Source organism: Pseudopodoces humilis, chromosome 3, assembly GCF_049639895.1.
Source record: "Pseudopodoces humilis isolate 2021_Gansu_Grassland_sample_001 chromosome 3, ASM4963989v1, whole genome shotgun sequence".
NCBI classification, from domain to species: Eukaryota; Metazoa; Chordata; class Aves; order Passeriformes; family Paridae; genus Pseudopodoces; species Pseudopodoces humilis.
This window is the reverse complement of record NC_142202.1, coordinates 61,047,527-61,068,045: the sequence shown is the minus strand read 5'-3', so window position 1 is coordinate 61,068,045 and position 20,519 is coordinate 61,047,527. Positions and strand designations below refer to the sequence as shown.

General features: G+C 37.4%; 1 protein-coding gene across 2 annotated transcripts in view; it reads right to left on the bottom strand.

Annotated features, from left to right (window-relative positions):
• PTPRK (protein tyrosine phosphatase receptor type K) overlaps nt 1-20,519 on the bottom strand; it is a 382,407-nt gene that overhangs the window by 156,979 nt on the left and 204,909 nt on the right. For both annotated transcript variants that reach the window (XM_088052431.1, XM_088052432.1), the window contains exon 7: nt 4,346-4,639. In XM_088052431.1, coding sequence (XP_087908557.1) covers nt 4,346-4,639 — 294 coding nt within the window. The remainder of the gene's footprint in view (nt 1-4,345; nt 4,640-20,519) is intronic.

The following is a 20,519-nucleotide window of genomic DNA, read 5'->3' as shown; positions in this document are numbered from 1 at the left end:
ATCAAAAGCCTTTGAGTTTGCATTTGTTTTTCAATATTTCTCCATGCTTTGCTTCTCTTGTTTCTTAGAGGAGAATTCAGAAGTATCCTGTACTCTGTGTATACTGTTTTTGAAATTAATACACATGGAAACTGTACACAAACATTCTGCATTTGAAAAGGCAGCAGAAAGCAGCCCAACTCCTGAGCCTCCAACCGCAGGTGTTCATGAGTCCGCGTTGCATGGCTGAACCAGCATCTCCTGCTCTCGTGCCTTGAGGCTAACTGTTACCAATATCAGGTCTCTGTGATGGATAATGATTTTGATCAATGAAATATCAATAATGACAATAGTAATAATAATAATATCATTGATAAATATTTTTCCTTTCAGCTCTGCTAAAGCTATAAAGCTTCCCCCCTGCCCTTACTCATTTCATTATCGAAACCAAAAAAGAGTGAAAACACATAGCACTCTTTTCTCCAACTGTTTTACAATTCCTCATGCTTTTCTGAAAAATCACACCCTTGTGCTGAACTTCAGTAAAGTAGGAGCAAGCAATTCCACTGTGTACATATATTAAGCTCTGGACAGGCTGAACTATTGACCTCCTTTGCTGCTAAAATATCAGTTAATCATAAAACTGAGCTGTGAGCTGTTACTCAGAAGCAGCAGCCAACATAAGAGAACAACTTCTAATTTAGAGTTGAAAAAGCAGGCTAAGCGGACAATTTTCAATTATCACGTATTTTCTAAACCCTGCCCCTCTCCTCCTACCCCCTCAAGGGAAGAAAGGCAATAATAACTCAGAGGATATGCTAGGAAGGACAACACACCCCAGAGCCACAGCAAACAGCTTTAAGGATTACTTCTGGTTAAAGTGTTACTCTCTGCCTTTTGGTGTTAGAATCCAGGAGAAGTGAATAATCTGAGCAATGACCCCAGGCAAGAGGTGAAGTCAGAATGAAATAAAACTCAGGTGTCCTGTGAGGACCGAGGGGGAGGGAGTACCCTTCAGCATCAGCAGCTGAGAACACAATGCCTTGATCATATCAACATCGGTGCTGCTTAGAAGAGGAAATAACAAAGCACACACCTGGCTCTTACAGAGGATAATGTAAGAAAATAGTGTTTTGCTTCAGATGTTTCAGTCTTCAGCCATTTAAAAATACTCAGTGGTTTCATATGTTTGATTGCTCAGAGCTCTCTTTAATCACAGACTGATAAAACAACACATCTAACAAAATGCCTTGGCTTCAGCACAGGAAAGATTACCTGGGAAATGCCGAGTAGACAAACAGGCTGTCAGAGGACTTAACTAGTGGAAGAATTATCCCATCATTAAAGAACAATTTTGTTAAGCATTAGTGGAAACATTTAGTAAATGAGTCACCAGACACTAGTTTTGTTATGAGGAAGACAGAAAATGATCTAAATATCTAATAATGAAAGTGCATGTATGACAATGAGGTAAGTATGATCATCACTCAAATCACTAAGGAGTAGAATACATCTCCAGCAAAGCAGAGGACAACTGATCAATAGTATGTTATTAAGAAATATAATGAAATTATAAATACTGAATGAATTATGGGAAGAAAGTATTTTAAACTTCATCTGAAAAAATGCTGATTTTGCTTAAGCATTAAACAAACAGAGAGCAGAATCCTAGCTTATTCTCATTATTTTTTCAGGGAGCTTGCTATTGCTGCTACTTGGAGTGTAAACTTCAATCCTTACAATCTCATCAGATCAACATTCACTAATGCACACTTTTTAATCTGTGTAGAGAGCAGTTAAACCTCATGTTAAAAATTCATTTATTTCCCACTATTCCATCTGATACTGAGCAGATAATCAATTATAACTTGCATCAGAATTTGAACTAGTATGTATAAAACTTATGGAAAGGCAAAATTGACAAAGAACATTGACAGAAAAGAAAGTATCTGTCTGAAAAATAAGTGAGCTTGTCAGAAATGAGAATTAGGAATAATTGAAGAAACTCCAGAAAGAAGATACTGCTGCAGAGATGTCATCTAATATAGCACAGTAAATCACCTGCCAGTCACTGGTACAATACCGGCAGCAGCAGAGACTGCAGGGTGAGATATTCCATTATTGCCTTTGCCTTCTCTTATAAATCTTTGCTTTGGAAGAGACTAATTTTTATGTTTATAATTTGCCTTTTACAAGAAAAATATAAGTATATACAATCAAGAAAATCACACTGATGAGGACTTGCAGGTATCTGTCAGAAGCCTTGGGAGAACACCGCAGAAAAGGAAGGTCTGTCTCATTTTCCAGACAGGTGAGAAGGCAGCAGGGCATTCAATCTGGTTCTGTCCCTGACTTATCTTTGATGCTGGGCAAAATATTTCAGTTTTTACAAACCCTTGCTTGCACACCTTCTTCTAACTGAAATGAGCTAATAGTAACAATTATTTGCCTTCAGTTTAATGGAATAGAAAGAATCAGTCTTGCTGCAAGGTAAACAGCTTGAAATTTTATTATTATTAAGATAATGCTGTCACAGAAAGTTCAGAATTTTCTGCTCAAGTGTTTTTTTAATCTGCTTAATTTCATAGTGTATTAAATTGAGTTGAATTTTTTTCTCAAGCCAGACTAGATTTTGGAGCCTTACATGTGAGTGTTATGCTAAAAAAATATATAATTAAAAATAAAAACACATCCACAATAAAATTATTTTCCCTAACAGGCCTCTAAAAATATGTCACATAATTCATTATTTCCTCTCCCACTAAAAATCTTTACTCTGTCACAACCTGGGTAAATTAAGTTACATTTTTTCAAGTGCTGGAAAACAACCTAAACATTTCAATTTGTAAGTCTCGGCTCAGCCTCTTTAAAACAGAAGCAGTTTTCCAATTTCTACTTTTTCAGAAGAATGTCTAAACCAATTCTGTGCAAAAAACCAATACTTTAACCTTACTTAGATCTCAAAGACTGACACCCTAACTGAGATAGACACGTAGATCTTTACTGGAAAGACAGTCTAAATTATAAAAACAATCCTGAACTCCAAAAGATGCCTTAACTTTAGTCTTACTCCAGCTTTGTGCATCAGCTTCTGACAGTACTATGAACAACTTTAAAAAAGATTCGCTAATTTTCTGGAATTCATACCCACTGATCTAGTCTGCTAGAATTTCTGGCTTCTGATCCAGACCCTGATACTCTTCCTTAAGTAAACAAAACGAGCGGTCATCAATCAGAGATCTGCCTTCAACTTGTGGAAAAAAACTATTTATATTTCTGATTCACATATGCACATATATACATGAGACATGGAAACCACATACATACATGAGACATGGAAACCTGAGACACCAGCTTGTCCTTCTGATTAATGCTATTTTGAATAGATGGTTATCAGCACTCTTTGCTAAAATATAATACTGTGCCAACTTTAAAATACTGTCAGGCCCTAGAAGTCCTGAGACTAGGAGGGAAAACACCACAATTTAATTTATGCTTATTTTCCTCACAGTCTGAGATTCAAATTTATAATTTTTCTCCCCTGCAACTATGAGATGTAGGTATTATCTTTCTTCTTATGAAAGCTGAGATTAAAATAACTTTAAGTAGCTTTAGAAGGAACAGCATATAACTCAAGTTGACAGTGCTTAATCTTGGTGCTGGCCATGCAGGGGCACTCTAAGAAACAGAAAGAAGACTGCAGGGCTCAGCAGTACATGATTTTGGTGATAGTAGTCAATAATGTAGAAAAAACTCTATTTGTATTTTCAATTGTATTGTACAATTTAGAGAATCATAGAATATCCTGAGTTGGAAGGGACCCACAATAATCATTGAGTCCTACTCCTAGTCCTGCACAGGAGAGCCCCAAGAGTCACCAACAGTGTGAGAGCATTGTCCACTTCTTGAATTCTGGCAGGCTTGCTGCTGTGACCACTTCCCTGGAGAGCAGTCATAGCTAGAGATTTTAGTATTTGTATTTTAGTTCTTGGAGATTCTGCCAGGCCATACATAACTGCTTGGGAAAAGACAAATTATGCAGAAGTGCACTACTTTATTTTTTTGCACTATTCTATTTCTTAAACATATCCTTTTTTCCCATGCAATTTGCTTTATGTGCAAAGTTTACTAAAAATGTAATTGAAAATATGAAGGTGAAGTAACATGAAGGAGGTCAGGACTTTCCAGAAACCAAGAGGTCCCCTTCCTTACGTGATAAGAAGCAAAACGGTTTCTTAGATTTCAGCTTCCCGCCTCCTAATTTACCCTCCAAGGGTTAGCAACCTAGACAATGACCAGGCAAAGAGGACACAGCAAATTCTTACTGATCTGGGTTTTTTGTTAATTTTTCCAGAGCAACACTCACCGGCACATTTGGTCCTGGTGATGAGTGGTGGCCCCGGTTGCCCCGTCCCACCTTCACCCGGTCTGGTGAGCAGGACCCGGATTTCATACTCGGTGTCAGGGTCCAGGTGCCAGAGCTTGTAGGTTGGTGCGTTGACAGCATGGGTCTCTGTCCAAGTCCCAGACGTCATCCGGTACTCCACTTCTTTCAGGATAATGGGGCCGTCCCCAATGATGGAGTTGGCGTTCAGCTGGATGAGCAAGTACGTAGGCCCAACGCCCAGCAGCTGCGGGGGTGCTATCGGCCGAGGCGGCTCTGCAGGGGAGACAAAAAACAAGCCAGAGATAAAACATAAGCCGGAAAGCCCACTCAGAGGAAGGCTCTCTACCCAGGAAGTTGTCAGAGTTTGGTCAGCAAAGATTCCAGACCTCAGAAACAAATTCAAACTGACATCAGTGAAGAAGAGCTGAGGAGAATTTCAGCTGATGGAAGTGAGTGGTGCACAACTGATATCTGCTCAATGCTGTATTTTCTTTTTAAAAATCTCAGCTGGATACCACAAAATCCTGTCTGATTTATATACTGCTGCTGCTTGAGATTTTTTTCTGAAAAAAAAAACTATGCTCATTTATATCATTTACTATACCAATAACTTGACATTTTCTTTTATTGACTGAAGCCACATTTGCACTTTCCTTATAGAAAGGACTGCAAGAGATGATACACAACCCCTGCACAGAATATTCTTAAAAATAAGTATCAGTGCAGTTAATCTGAGATCCACTGGATGTAGTTAGGGAAAAGGATACAGATGCCTATTACATGCATTTAGAATACTCAGAACTGAGCAAAGCTGCCAGGAGAATGACAAAATAAAAACATATGGCAACAACAATAATATTTTATTCTTTAGTAAGTTACTACTGATTTTGAAATGTGAACAATAGGATGTGAGATGTCTTTTGTCATCCCCTCTTCTCATCAGCTTCTGCCTGACTACAGATTTCAATGCAGCTGCAATGTGAAAAAGGTAATGACAGACCAAATGGGAAGCGGTGGTCCCCCCTACCCTAAGAAATGTTAACATAGAAACATTGCCTCAGCATGATTTATTTTAAGAAACAATCACAAGCAACAAGTATTTTTCTAATAAAATGAATTCAGTGATAAACATGGAAGGTTCATTTTCATTCCAGATGGCTCATATTTCAGCTAATTTGTTTCAGTTAATTAGGCAACAATGCTAAATTCAGAGCACACAGGGGTTTAACACAGCAGCGATGCAGAACAAATCAGCAACTCTGAGCAGGTAGAGGGGATCTCATGGCCAGTATATTAAAAATAACTTTTAACTCCAGACCATAAGATTTCCCTAGCAGGGGACCCTTACAGTCTACACAAGAGAAGTTAAGACACAGACACATTGCACGTACTCTGCCTCCCAGGGATGATCCCACCAGTGTCAATGACAGAGCACATGGTAGGGAGTGGTGGACCTCCTTTGACGTCCCATCTGCCCTGCATGGTGAAGTTCAGCTACTGACTCCCTGGTTCTGCCTGCTTCTCTATTTCCAGCAGCAAAGCTTCCCTTCCAGGTACCACAGCTTGCTCCAAACAGTGTATCCCAAACCAGCTCTATGAGCAACCAAGTTTTCCAGATTTTGGCACATATCTTGCGGGCTTTTTTCTAAATTAGCTGCTTCTCAAACCACTCAGTTTGGAGACCAGGAGTCCATAGCTATGTCATAATGGCTGTAATGGGAGCTGAATTTTTCCTCCCAGAGTGGAAAGGTGAATGCTCCAAGGTGTTTCCACTTCTGCTCCAGGATATGCAAAACCATAGAAAGTACCTCAATTAATTATTCATGTTTTACCCTTGTTTGGCAATATATGTGCTTATGAATTAATTTAGATCCCTACCTGCATCAAAGCTCAGAAATGCAGCTGGGCATAATGAGGGCAGTTTATTTACTGTGGAGCTAACATATTAAATGTCAAACTAATGCATTCTAAGGTCAGTGTATAGCACTGAATATAGCAGAAAACATCATCACTGATGAGCATTATGCATTACCAACTCCAAGTTATAAACATCTAAAACATATGGCTATGTTTAGAAGTATACACTTTGATTAAGAGCACGATTATCACAAATAAAACCTCACATTAATGAGACCATCGCCTATTAAGTTTTTATGTTAAGAAGTAAAGCACATTCTTACATTAGCATACACATTTTGTTTTTAAGCTCTCGAGGCCAAGGAGACTTATTTATAAAGTCTCTCCCAGTTCAAATAAATTATGCATGAATTTTAATCAGTTAGCAAATGAACAAGTAATTGTTCTGCAGCATTATTAATATTCTTCATAATACAATATACTATCAGAACCAGAGGTGAGGTGCAACCAGAAATCCCAAAAGTACACTAAGTATCAACTGAAGCATGCAATCCCAATATACCAGGATAAACTATTCTGATGTTACCCAATTAGCTTTCTATTAATTATTTCCATTCATTATTCTATAACCACATCTCCAATTATAATTTGAAATCACAATTTCCTTTTGTATATACAGCAACCTGAAACTTTTACAGTTTAAAATTTGCCACTGATAGGTAAAAAAAGATAGAGCAAAGGCATTATTAATGTTCTGGTTGTGATTCCCATAGAAAATATCACACATATCAACAATACTTTTCTTTCAGTGAGTTTTAAAATAGAATTTACGTCCTTCAAGGAAGTATATGTGGCTGGATTTTTTTACCCCAGCAATCTGGGTCCACCTGTAGTAAATAATCTAGTTTCAGAGTGCCCTGAGAAGACAGTCTGCCAAAAATGAAAAACCTCTTATATGAGGCATGAAAATAAAAGAAGATGCATGAAAAGGTACCCTAAAAAAATCACCCTCTCAGAAGTTTGTCCTGGCTTATAAACAACACAAAAACTCAGCTTCAGTCAAGCCAGGTGATGCCTCAGATGTTCTGAGCCTGGATTAGAGGTAGAATTGGAGGAAGCTGAGGCTCACTAGGTACCCACCACAGCAGCTTGCCTCCTGCCTGGCCCTGTCCATCTGCTCCAATGCAGGTAGCCCCTACTCAGATGCATTTTTTGGCTTCCAGTCACCTAGATCCAAAGCCAGGTGAGGCAGCATGGTGATGTCACTCCACCCTCTCCCTGCCCTGATCATTGCAACTCAACCAGAGAGTTGTGTCCTTTATTTCTGCCAAAAAGGACCCACCTTCTTCAGTTATTATGGGGAGATATGGCTAAGGCACACAGTATTCCTTGCAATCAATTTTTCTTGAGCTCAGTTCCCCTCTTCTCAGCCATGAACTCTCTGTGAAAAGCCATAAGGTTCTAAACAATAATCTATGAAAAAATATTTCAACTCATAATTAGTTGAATTCACCAGATGAATCACAATTTTAAAAGGTATTTAAGATACACTACAATGTTTGATCAAAGACCATGCATGGTGAGTTTCATTTCTTCCTTTGCTAAGCAGAAAATTTAAGATCCCTTATCCAATGTAACTAGTTTAATTACTGACTCATTTTCTGATTATACTTTTAGCCAATGTATAAATGTGTTAAATCTGATGAAATCCCTTCTAGTTTTCATCTAACATCTCAGAAAGTCTATATTAAAAGATCACTTCTACATCTGCAAGACATTAAATAAATGAAAGTGTTTTCATGCATAGCATGTTGCAGTATTTGGTCAGCTCTGGTTTTGACATAAAATGCCCACAGCTAAAGTAATAAAAAATTAAGACTGACATTTCATCAGTACTAAGTTCTCATTCTGCTGAGCTACTAGCAGTACATTATGCTCACATCAGTATGTATATGACATTGTATATTAAATGCAGTGTGATATTTAGGCACCAATGACTAGAATAAGCATGCAGCTTCAACCTCCTCAACGAGTCTTCCTACAGTTAAGTGGTTGTGTCATATTTTTAATATGAAACATTCTATGCAAATAATTATGCACTCACAGGCCGAAGAAATCAACCAGAAAAGGTCATTATTGTTATTAGTACAGTAACTAATATACATAAAATTTCCAATATTCTCAAGTAACATATGCATACGATACTACATTGCCCTCCAAGATTAAACACTTCCTAAGTTTAAAACAAAGGAAGGTAGTTTCATTTGTATGTTATTGGCAATCATATACTCTTAATGATCAGTTCAAAGCAAAAAAAAAAACAAAACAAAACAAAACAAAACCAGAATTCTACATATGGTTCCATCTTGGAAGAAAAGCTAATACTGGATGCATGCCTGATAAAATCTTATTTATAAATATTTTTACAAGAGCTGAGCATTAGATGTACCAGTTGCAAGAGACTTTTGCTACACAGCAGAAGGGTTTGGAGAGGTGGGGAGGGGAGGGCTGGTCACCACATTGCCAGAACACTCAGAACAGGTGCATGCCTTCATCCACCCTCAGCCCACTCGTGCCTTGTACAGGACCTGCACACATTAATGCTGTGCAGGAATAGCCTGCAAGTCCCTCCACTCACGCACACACTGTGCTTTCCCCCTGTGACTGCATGTTCAGCTTGCTCTGTGAAATATCTCACACCAAGCCATACATTTGGTATGCTGATGAGTATTAACTGCTTAACCTAATACACACAACAAGGGTAATCATAAAAAGCTTAATTTTTACAAGTATAACAAAGCATTCATTCATTATAGGAAACCCAACATCAGCCTCACCTCCTCAGAAATTAAAATGGATGTTTTAATTACACCAAAAACTATCAAGAAAGTAGGCCAACCAAAAGAATACAAAGTTCCTTTAAAATGTCATAATTCAAAGAAACAAAAATATAAAGTGATGTAAATACAGCTAATACTGGATGTTTGAGGGAGTATAGCAAAGATTTCTCCACAAATGACTCAAGACTGACTCAGCTCCCACCTATATCAAACTCACTTCCTCTTCTAGGAAGATTTCTTGCAAAGCTTTTTAAGCGTGTCTAAATGTTTCTTACAAGCTTTCTGGTTTTCTAGTTGAATTGCACTGAGGTTCAGTGCCTGACCCACACTGGCTGTGCATAGTTACAGCACAAGCATGAGACACACCCAGGCAATCTGAGACACCCAAGGGGTAAGGGGTAGGTAAATCCCTGCTTGCCAGGAGCTGGACCTGTACAGAAGTGTGCCTCTGCACCGGGCTCCTGATTGCACATGGATGTATCATGGCAAAGTTGTACCACAAGACCCATGGCATAGGGGCAGAAGGGCATGGGGAAGCAGGGTGTCAATTCCTTGCAGGAGCTACACTGCTTCAGTACTCTTTGTGTAATGGAAGATTACATACTGCTCTAGAGATTTGTGTGTTTAAAAAGTATTGAAGACCCCAAGAAGTATAAATATTTGTTTAAAATTTGGAGAACATGAATGACATTTAGAAGAAAAAGTTATGGCAGTCAAGTACTAGCAGGGAAACAACATTCTCAGTCTTAAAAGCTGGTTAATCCCACAGAAAAAAAAAAAAGAAGTAAGAAGATGTAGTGACCGAAAACTTAAATTCAAATAGAGGAATTGAGCCACAAATGGAACAATGAGAATAGAAACTGAAGAACAGTAACAGTAGGGAATTCTGCAGTCTCTTAATTATAAGTTGTGGGGAAAACAGAAGATGTTTCTCATACCTACGCCTCTGAAGAAGTACAACTGAAAGAAATTATGCGGTCATGAAGCAGGTGACAAAATTAATTATGAACAGTTTGAAAATAAAAACAAACCATGGAGGCTTTGAGCCCAAACACTGTTTTTTATTTTTTAAAATTTTTTTGTAAAAATCATTCTGCATGTGGCATATCTTAATACAGACTAGAAATATTTCATTCAACTCTCCAAAATTGTAAGGAAGTACTGCTCTGAGAGGGGAAAAAAAACCATCAGAATTTAAGACAAATAAGTTTATTTTGGACTTGGCCTGTCTGCAAGAACACCTGGCTGTCTTCTAGAGTGATAGCAGCCTGACAAGACCTGTCACTCCTCAGCACCAATACAAGGTGTATTAACACAAACGAGGGACTTTGCCAACTAAGGGGAAAGCATTACAGAAAACAGTACTTGCCTGATAAGAAATTCCTCTGCTCAGTTAAAAAGCAGGTTAATGCAGAGGATTGAGGGATGCCAAGCTGAAAGCACAGACCTGATGAACAGCAGAGGTATCATGAACCTTAAAGGCACAGAAAGCCTCTGCAGTTTATTTTTAAATTTCCAACAAGATCTTAAGTTTTCTCTTTCTGTGCATGTCAGACTACACTCACAGCTGAGTCTGTCACCCTATACACTCCATCTCTAGTGAGCAGTTTGGTCCGTAGTGGTTTTGCTGACTAACACATAGAAGGCAAATAAAAAACCACAAAACCCTACGCTCTGAATAGTTTGTGCAACCCATTGAGGACAATTCAGTAATGGGAGATGAGCACTCTCCTTGGCTTCCAAAACCTAGAAAATGCAAAAAGACCAAAACTCCCCCCCACAAAGCCAAAAAAACAAGAATGTGGCATATTTTCCTCTTTAGCATTATTAAAAACACACCTCTAGGTCTACATTGCTCCAAGACCTTCTAACCACTGGTCAGACTTCACATAGCAAGTTCAATAAACAAAGTTACATCAGGACAATATTAACTACCCAATTCATAGGTGCACCCAGCCTTAGGTGAGAAATGCTGCCATTAGGGACTTAGCTCATGGGATTCTTGCCTGCACACCACATAGTGGTACTTCCTTTTCTCACCTCAGCAGCTCTCCTTGTGACAAAGGAGAAGAGTAAGTGCAAGCTTATTCTCAGCCAGACATACTATACATCAGCTACATAGATTACTCCTGCCCAAAATGCATCTGACAAACATCAGAATAAAGGAGGATGAGCTTGACTGCTGGGCAGGGCACACTGCAGAGGCTGCAGGAAAGCACACTTTCTTAAAACATCTGCAACCCTCAAAATAACTCACCTGAGAGAAGTTTTACAATCACCTCCACTACTGCAAGACCAAATGTTGCTGAGAAATTAACACAGTGAAAACCCAGCCAGCTGCAAGTCTTTTGGAGCTCTCACAAACCTTGGCCATTTAATTAATAATTCTCCAATCCATGGCTTAGATTTTCTATTTGTTCATAAACTCAATTTACCATTTTTTAAAAAATTTGTTCCTTTTTTCTTTTTTTTTTTCACACAGTGGACAAAAATGTCTCTCTGCTTATCAAGTTCAACTCATTTTAACAGGTGCATTCTTTTTCTACATTGTTAACAGTTGTACATTGTTAATTTTTTTTTTTTTCTGATAGGAAAATTTATATTGCTCCCATCTTTGTCTTCTACAGGTAGCTTGGAGAAGGCACTATATTGATGACAAGGCAGAAAGGACTTTTTCATAAAAATAACTAACTTTGACATATTACACCATATAATAACTTCTTCATGTAGAAATCAGTAGGCTTTTACAGTAAAGTGTTCCCTATAGCTACAGGCCTGTCTTTATTTAAAAACAAACAAACAAAACAAAACAACAAAAAAACAACCCAAAGAAGAAACCAAACCAAACTCCAACACAATCAAAAACTAATTCCAACTTATCTCAGCTGCTGTCCTGTGACCATAAGTGATGGTGGCTGCATGGAGAAACTTACACAGCTCATGATCTACAATTCTGCTATAAAGGTTTTTCTCAAACTTTTTTTCTTTCTAATTCCACTTGAGCAGACTTTATTTCTGTGAATTCAGAAAATAGAATTTATCACAACTGCACAGTATTTGGAACTAGCTGCTAATCCAGAGGTTGAGACACAATACCTACAAAATGTTACATTTTAATTAAGAGAGTTAGTTGTCTGGAACAAAAGAAATCATTCTAAGTAATGGCTTAGTGACCAGGGGGTACCAAGTGATTTATCTAACTCTCTTCAGAGAGTTTGCAAGACCATTTTCATTGTCTTTTATTACTTGAAATGGAAAAAATAAAAGGATCAATTCTATATAAACATTAAAAATAAATATCTATAACACTGAAATTCAGGTAACTACATAGAGAATCAGTCACTGGAGAAAAAACAGCAACAAACAGAAACGACAAATTGAACAGTGAGTTCACAATACTGCCTTAGGTAGAGTACTGACATATTTCAACATAATATCTTTAATTTGGGGTCCACAAACAGGAATAGTATGTCACAAGCTCACTTCAAGTACTGTTTTAGCTTTGAGCACCTAATATATAAGGTTTGTGTCATAGATACAAAAAAGTCTGCAAGCTCATGCAGCTAAAATGTATTTAATTTAGGTGACGTGGCAGTTAGTGACCACCTAAAGTGCTGAAATAGGAATTATTTCAACAGTGAAAACTGCTAACTTCTGCATAGTGATGCTATATCCTATGCATCACCGTGGCATTTTATTCACCTTGATTTGAAACACCACCATGTTCATTTTATTATCTTCCTTTAAAGTAAAGGAACAGTGTGCAGCTTCAGCATTGTCAGCAGAAACTGTAAACAAGGTTAAGAACATGACCAGCTTACATGTAAAAACAAAAAAAAAAAGAGTCTGTCTAAAAATTGGAATATATCATCTCTCTACACAATTTATGATCAGGACACCTGCCTATTTTTTGAATGATAGTAGGCTATGTTACTATGGGAATCAATTAGAAGATTATGACACATTTTGTCAAAAAGATTGCATTGTGTTAAAGACATTTATGCAGCACACTCCTAGAGGAAAAATGAATAAATGTAAGAAAAAGAGGTGCCTATAATGAGAAGACATTCAAACTTTAAATAAAAAAATAAAAAAAAAATCAGCCAGCATAAATGAGTCAGCTGTAGAAATGTCTCCAGCAAAGAGTTGATCACAATGACTTCATTATCCACATGTATCAGTAATGCCCTCGAGATCTCAATGTTGAGATTACTGCTGGAAAGAAATATTTTATCTGCTTCATTGTCAGGAACCAGCAGGTTGAGAACAAATTGAATGCCTTCTTCAAAATTGGTACCTCCCAAGAAAAAATTACTCTCAACTCCACAAGGCTTTGCAATTTTACAACACTGCAATTGCATGCACATCCACATGCTGTCAATGGTAAGAAGGAATAAAATCAGAGATTACAGAATGACTGAAGAACAACAAAATATTGGTTTAGAGACTCCAAAATTTTCTTTTGCATGGTGATGCAATGTGTGATGGGAATATATTTATTTTCTAAGTACTTGGATTATTTTTTTATTTAATTTTAAGTCTGAACCAGTCCAGTAAAATGAGATTGTAAAGATTTTTTGCATTATTCTTATATCTGTTGATGCTGTAGTCATGCTCACACACTGAGAATACTGCCCAAACAAACTAAATATAGAAACTTTCTGACAGAAAAAAAGTTACGGTGACATATTTATAATTAAACTTAAAAAATTTAAACTCCTGCAACAAAATCAAAGCATTTCAATACAACTCAGTGAAACATAAATAAATAAATAAATAAATAAATAAATAAATAAATAAATAAATAGGGGGGGAGGGAAAGAACTAACACAGATTTACACCTCACTAGCTCTACCTATCTATAAAACTTGAAAGCTAAAAAAATCCACCCAGACAGCACTCCTGGGTGACTTCCTGGAATTCTCCTGTATGCTTTATTTTGGAAGTCACATTATAACATGCTGGCACTAACACAATTTTTTTTTTATCACCAGCTCTCCTGCATGCCTTTGAAACAGCAGAGAAAAATGTGTCACATGGTTTTGGGACAGTAGCATCGTGAGACGGGATTCAAAACTGTATCACGGTCTATAAATGCAACAAGCTGTACACATCCTTGTACCAAAAGGGTACTGAACTCTAAAGTACCTGCACATGAGAGGAATAGCTGGCATGGCTTTGCTTCCAAGCATTTACAGTTGTATTTAAGAGAAATTACAGAACTTTAAGCATGTAACATATGAGACTGATTTTACTGTAACCATTAACCTAAACCATGGGCTAAATCATTGAGGGAAGGAGAAGGGGAAGGGGAAGGGGAAGGGGAAGGGGAAGGGGAAGGGGAAGGGGAAGGGGAAGGGGAAGGGGAAGGGGAAGGGGAAGGGGAAGGGGAAGGGGAAGGGAAGGGAAACAGGTCACACATTTATTATTAAGGCAAGACCTTACAAATGCACAGGGGGCAGAGATGAAGAGAAAACCTTCCCCTTCAGACTTGCAAGGCATTCTGCAAAGTTCTTTCTTGAGTATCCCATTTCACAGATGGTAAAAGCTTTCTGTCAGCACTTGAATATTACCATCAAAGGAAAAACTGATACAAGGTAATGTAAGGGTTAAACATTAATGCTTATCTAGAAGGATTCTGTGTGTGCTCAGCCTATGCAAATCTAGGGGGAGAAATGACAGAATCCATCACCACTTTTGAGCAAACTTATTTTTGAGGGGCTCTTTTCTTGCTCAAATCCCTCTCTTTCTATTCATAATCTTTCCTAAGACACATATAGATGTTCCCACCAGCAATGTCTTCACTTTTCTTATTACAGCATGTCCAAATATTTCTTGCCAAAAATGCCAGAAGGCAGCCCACTGGAATGACAGAGAAGGGGACTAATTTTAGGAGGCACTGAGACACTTCCTTCAATCTATGCAATGAACCAAGAGAAACCAAAATGGCTTTTACACCACAGTTTTACATCACAGATGTGAAATACATGTCATCTAACACGCACCGCAGAGGGCAACCCTACTCCTCCACTTCTCACCACCAGTGTTGCTTGCAGTGTCACTCCTCTACACTACATTCACAGCAGTTTAGGGTTAAAATTGATCCTGCAGGGGTTACATTGAAGTTCCCTGCTCTCCTATGTCCCTGCAGCAACTCCCAGTGGTTTCAGACAAAAGCCAGTGTCAGCAGAGAAACAGAAGCACAAATTTGGGCTCTTGAGAGAGAAGAAAAGGGAAGGCAAGAATTGAGACTACCTTTTAAGAAGGTGCTGTCTTACTACATCTGCTTTTACCATGAAAGCCAGCCTCAGAAAGGGGCAGGGGGATAGAGGTAGCCAAAAGTAACCACCATCCTTGCCACAGCACCTGGACAGATGCTAAGGAATACCTGTGAAATGAGGGTAACAAAGCAGCTGCCATACACCCCCACTGCCAAATGGATTCTGAGGGTGATGACAAGTCTGAAAGAAATCCCTGGAAAAACAAATCAGAACAGAAAACCCCACCAGTTCTGCATGCTAATAAGATCTTTATGAGATATTACGATTTTATATGAGTTGATGAAAGCCTGTTATCTTTGTTTTGTTGCAAAAAAGTTTCAAAATATCAATATGAATCTGGAATAGAAACTCCCTGAGTACAGTAAAAGAGTCTAAATTTTGCATCTTATTCAACTGACACAAACATTTAGTTTAAAAAAAAAAAATCTCTTTTTTTTGCTTTCTTATTTTAACCATTCTAAGTTATCAATTTTTGATGAGCAAACTTAAAAACACACAAAAAGTTTCTTATTCTGCTCCCTCATGTTTTAATTCTTGACTATGGTACTAACCAGCATCTATTTAATCTGGGCTGGCACAATGAAAGTTCTGGAACCAATCTTGTGTATTCACATAAGAAAGGCAAACAAAATCAACAACTCTACAAAAATAATAAGAGAAGAAATTATTAGGGTAGAAATGGTACAGTACAGCCTTTCTCTCCAAATACAAGATCCACTGGTAATAATATAGTTTATAATAATATGCACCATTGTGAAAATTGCTACCTGCAAAGATTGCACGAGTAACCTATGTTGTTTATTACATTTAGAGGGACTGTGTGTAACGGGCTCTTTGTCAAAGGCTGGGTTTCTGTTGGTTCTGGGTATTGAACCAAGCACCTAAGAGCACATTACAAAAGATTTGGAGACAAAAACAAATCACTTGTCACCATATTACCAGCTAAACAGACAGTAGCAATTCCTTAAAGGAATCCTTACATTTTACATAAGTGATGGTAACAAAAGCATGCCATCGTGGGGAAATGACCTTGTGTAATTTTACCGGCAAGCTCTGGTAAACTTGCTGGTACAAACTCTGTTTGCCCCAGTACCCAAAGCTGGGAGTACTTTTTCAGAAATTTTAAATACTCTTATTGATGAAGGCAAGGAAAGTCATGATTCTTCCTGCTGAATTCTAAAGTTCTGCCTCAAATTTTTAATGTGTGAGTGTTCTTTGAAGAATTTGGCTGGTTTGTTTGCTTTTAAATAACTGCAAGCACCAGGAAGCTTTTCTCACAGGACTTGCTATCCCTCTGATAAAAGTGAGTTTGGGGCAAAAAAAAGCAGTTTTGTCAACTCAGTCAAAAGACTGGTGAAGCTGCCCCACTGAACTCTATTTAGGCTTCTGCTTCTCAATACACATAATCTTGCCTGCTCTCAAGAAAGCCTTCACCTATTACTCACCTTCCTCCCCAGCCTGTAATGGGACAGGCAAGCTGGACTTACTGAAATGTTCAGAATAGATGCACATAACTTTTTCCAAGCATTACAAGCCATAACACAACATTTTGACATTTAAAAAAATACTCTAAACCTTCTCCTTTTCCTTTCACATAGTGTTTTTCTTTACAAAATTCACTAGAGCTTTCCTCTAAGAAGTTCTTCACCACTGTACCAAGAACTCAGCGATCAGCAAGATTTGTATCTCTAAGTTCTCCCCATTTGGCACAGACGCTTTTCCAAATTTCTGAGGCACATTCTCAGGGTGCAAATCCTTCTCCTTAGTACCCACATTCAGCCAGTGAAAATTCAGGGGCTAGGCAATCCTGAGCAGGAAGCCGATTCTGGCTTTTTTCCAATGTTCAAATAATCTCAGGGCCACGCAACTACAGGAAGCCTATTTTATAGTTACCTTTAGTTACAGTCAAGAATATAGAGGTACTACAAACCCATCTCATGCACACATATTTTATACCTTCCTAAATTCAGTGACTTAAAAATGTAACTCCATATGCACCAAAGAATAACTGCATATACACAAAAAAGAAAAAAAAGTTAAAAATAAATCCTTCTTATTTGTAAAGAAATGGGCTAGAGAAGCTGAGGTTGGGGTTGCATTTCAGAGGAAAGGGTGGGTATGTATGTGTGTAGGAAAACAGTAAGAGATAAGAAAGTTAAGATTAAAAAGTTCATCCGAATTCAGAAAATAACTGCAAGAAAAAAACATTTACAAAAATGACGTTTTGATTTTTCATGCTAGTTGCATGTGAGGCACTAGATAATAAAAAGGGGCATTCAGAACATAATTCAGGATTATAAAGAAGACACTTAATCTCTCAGCATACAGACATTCCACATCTATTTCTCTTGTCTGACTGGAACTAGAATTTGTGCAGAGTCTTTCTGTTTCCAAGGACAGCACCTTACCCTAAAGATTCAGAGATTCTCAGGAGTCTCTACAACCCTCCTTTTGAGGCTGAACCATTTTCCTAAACATTCACTAAGTCATATGTCTGCCTACAATGCCAGTATAAAAACATAGGGTTTTAGTGATAGCTCCAATTAAAGCAGCAGTAGCCTTATCTGTTGTGCTACATAGCTGCAGGTATTTTGTGAAAAGTCACATCCAGCCTTTCGTGTTTTCCTTATTAAGATACTGTAGAATTAAGAAATAAAATGGCAAAGTCAAAGCTGATAAATACAAAGCAGTGTATTGAGCCTTTTGAATCCCTTATGGACTCTAAATCAGTATAATCAGACAGGAATAATATTTCTACTGGGAATTTCAAGACAACGTCAGTTCAATCCAGACAAAAAAAAAATAAGATATCAGTGATTATTAGGAACAGAATACAAAGAAAGCATAATGTCTTGTGTGACTGTGTAAACCCATAATGTTCACTCATCTAAAATAAATTGTATACATCTGATCTTCCTATCTCCTGCCAGATGAGCTAGAAGACATATAAAAGGCCAAATTGAAGTTATTGAAGACCTAGGACAACTTCCTATGTGGAGACAATCAATCTGCAACACTCAACATGAAAGAATGATGATTGAAGGAATACATGCTAGACGTTTGTGAAATGACGAGTGGCATGAAACTGATTAATATGGAATGACTTGCTATTTCTTGGAGTGAAAATAGATGGCAACTTCAGAAAGAGTACATTCTTTCATGAATAACTTGAGCTAACTGTGGGAACTCATTGCTCCCAATTGGGCAAAAACCCAAGCTCAGAAATTATTTGACAAATTTGTATAAGGTTTGTCATGGATATTACACACATGATTCATTGATACAGTCTCTGGCTCAATAAATCTTAAGCTATAGCTTGCTAGATGCTCAGTGATATATGGAATGCCTCTCTCTTACATCTCTATAAGCCTACTCATTAAACGGAGACAATTTTGGCCAAGCAGCAATGTTTTCTGATATCACTACCATGTTCTCTAGAAGTAAAAAAAAAACAAGAAATTGCTGCCAGCTATCAAGCTACTCATTGAATATTGGACAATATTGGAAATAACCCATAGGCTTCAGTCCATGTAATCCATTATTGGATACAGTGACCTCAGCATAGAGCTACTAATGATCCAACTATCTTCTTTCAGCATGTGGATGGTGCATGGTTATATGTCACATTTCCTTCGCATTTAATTATAAATTATCATCTTTCCTTTTATTTTTTTTTTTTTCTGATGCCTGAATGGAGAGCTCTAGGTTTTAAAACAAAAGCTACTTTGCAGAGCCAAAGCAATCTAAGCTAACCAACTGAAAAGTGATTAATTTTCTGTTGATTTACATCCCTGAGTGGTTAACATAATACAGATGCAGTAAGAAGACCATAATTATGTTGTACCTTCATTAAGCCATTCCACATATATCTTATGAAGTTTTTTTCATATCCCATCATCATTTTAATGTGTGGGGAAAAGGATCAGCAAAGGTAAGAAGTCAGCAAATAAAATAGCTTGTTTGAACTCCCTCAATTCTTCTCATTGCAGGCCAATCCATGAGTAATACTAACCATATTTACAACCATTAAAATACCTTAAAATAAGATAGAACTGCCACTTTTCTACACAGCCTCTCCTGCCAAACAAAATGTTTTGCCCTGCTGTCTGCCTTTGTTTCCAAGGTAATTAGAATACTTACCTGTACTGTTACTGCGGTGTTTATACTCTTCTTGGCCTGAATAATTTATCATTTCTTTCTCTTCAACACATAAAGTAAAAAAATGCGTAACGGAAGCAGGCCAGTAACATTGCTGAAGCTCAAAGTACCCTTTGAAAGCACTGAAGAGCCCAAACCATTTTCCCTTTGATATGTTGCCTAATTTTTCTCAAGTTGTTTAATGAAGCATTTCTCTTCATGCCTCATTTATACCATATAATAATCAATTATTTAAAAGCCACAAAACACCTGTTATTCCATCTATGAGTCTTCATGGCACTTTTCTCACCCAAGTTCATAATCTTTTGCTATTCACTATACTATTTTTGCCTTTGTATTGTCTTTTCTCTTCTATGAACACCTTACAGTGCCCCCTGGTTGCCTCACTCCCTTTAAATGTCCTTTTGAGAAACCTGAATTACTTCTAATATTGCAATCAGTCACTTTTTCTTCAGTGGAAGAATATTTTTAATTTAGATTCAACAAAACCTTTAACAAGAGTGCATTTTTCCTCCACTTTTTTTCCTTTGGGTGAAAATTTCAAATACTTCTCAGAGCAGCACAATGATGTGTGCATAGCTGCCTATCTTATTATTCATTGAATACTACTGATAAAACAACTACACTGACATGTTTGCTTTTCCATGCTTTAATTACACCTATACAAATCATAATAACTTACTTCTTACAAATCATAATAGCTTACTTACTTATACAATTAGTATATTGAAAAGCCACTCCAAGTGTTATTGTATTTCCATATTTAAATAGCCTGATTAGCATTCTGAAATTAAGCCAAATGTCCAGTTCAAGCAAAATATTTTTCTTATCTTTCTTTTCCTTTTTATTTACCTTTCTTTTTTCTGGTCAATTTCTTCCTCTTCCACACCAAGTCCAGCTGTTTTTTCTCATAACAACCCCAAGATGAGCTTTACTGCTGGTTTTCTATTCTAGCCTATTACATTAAGGCCTATCATTCTGGTATCTGGTTATCTCCTCAGCTCTGACAAGATAATG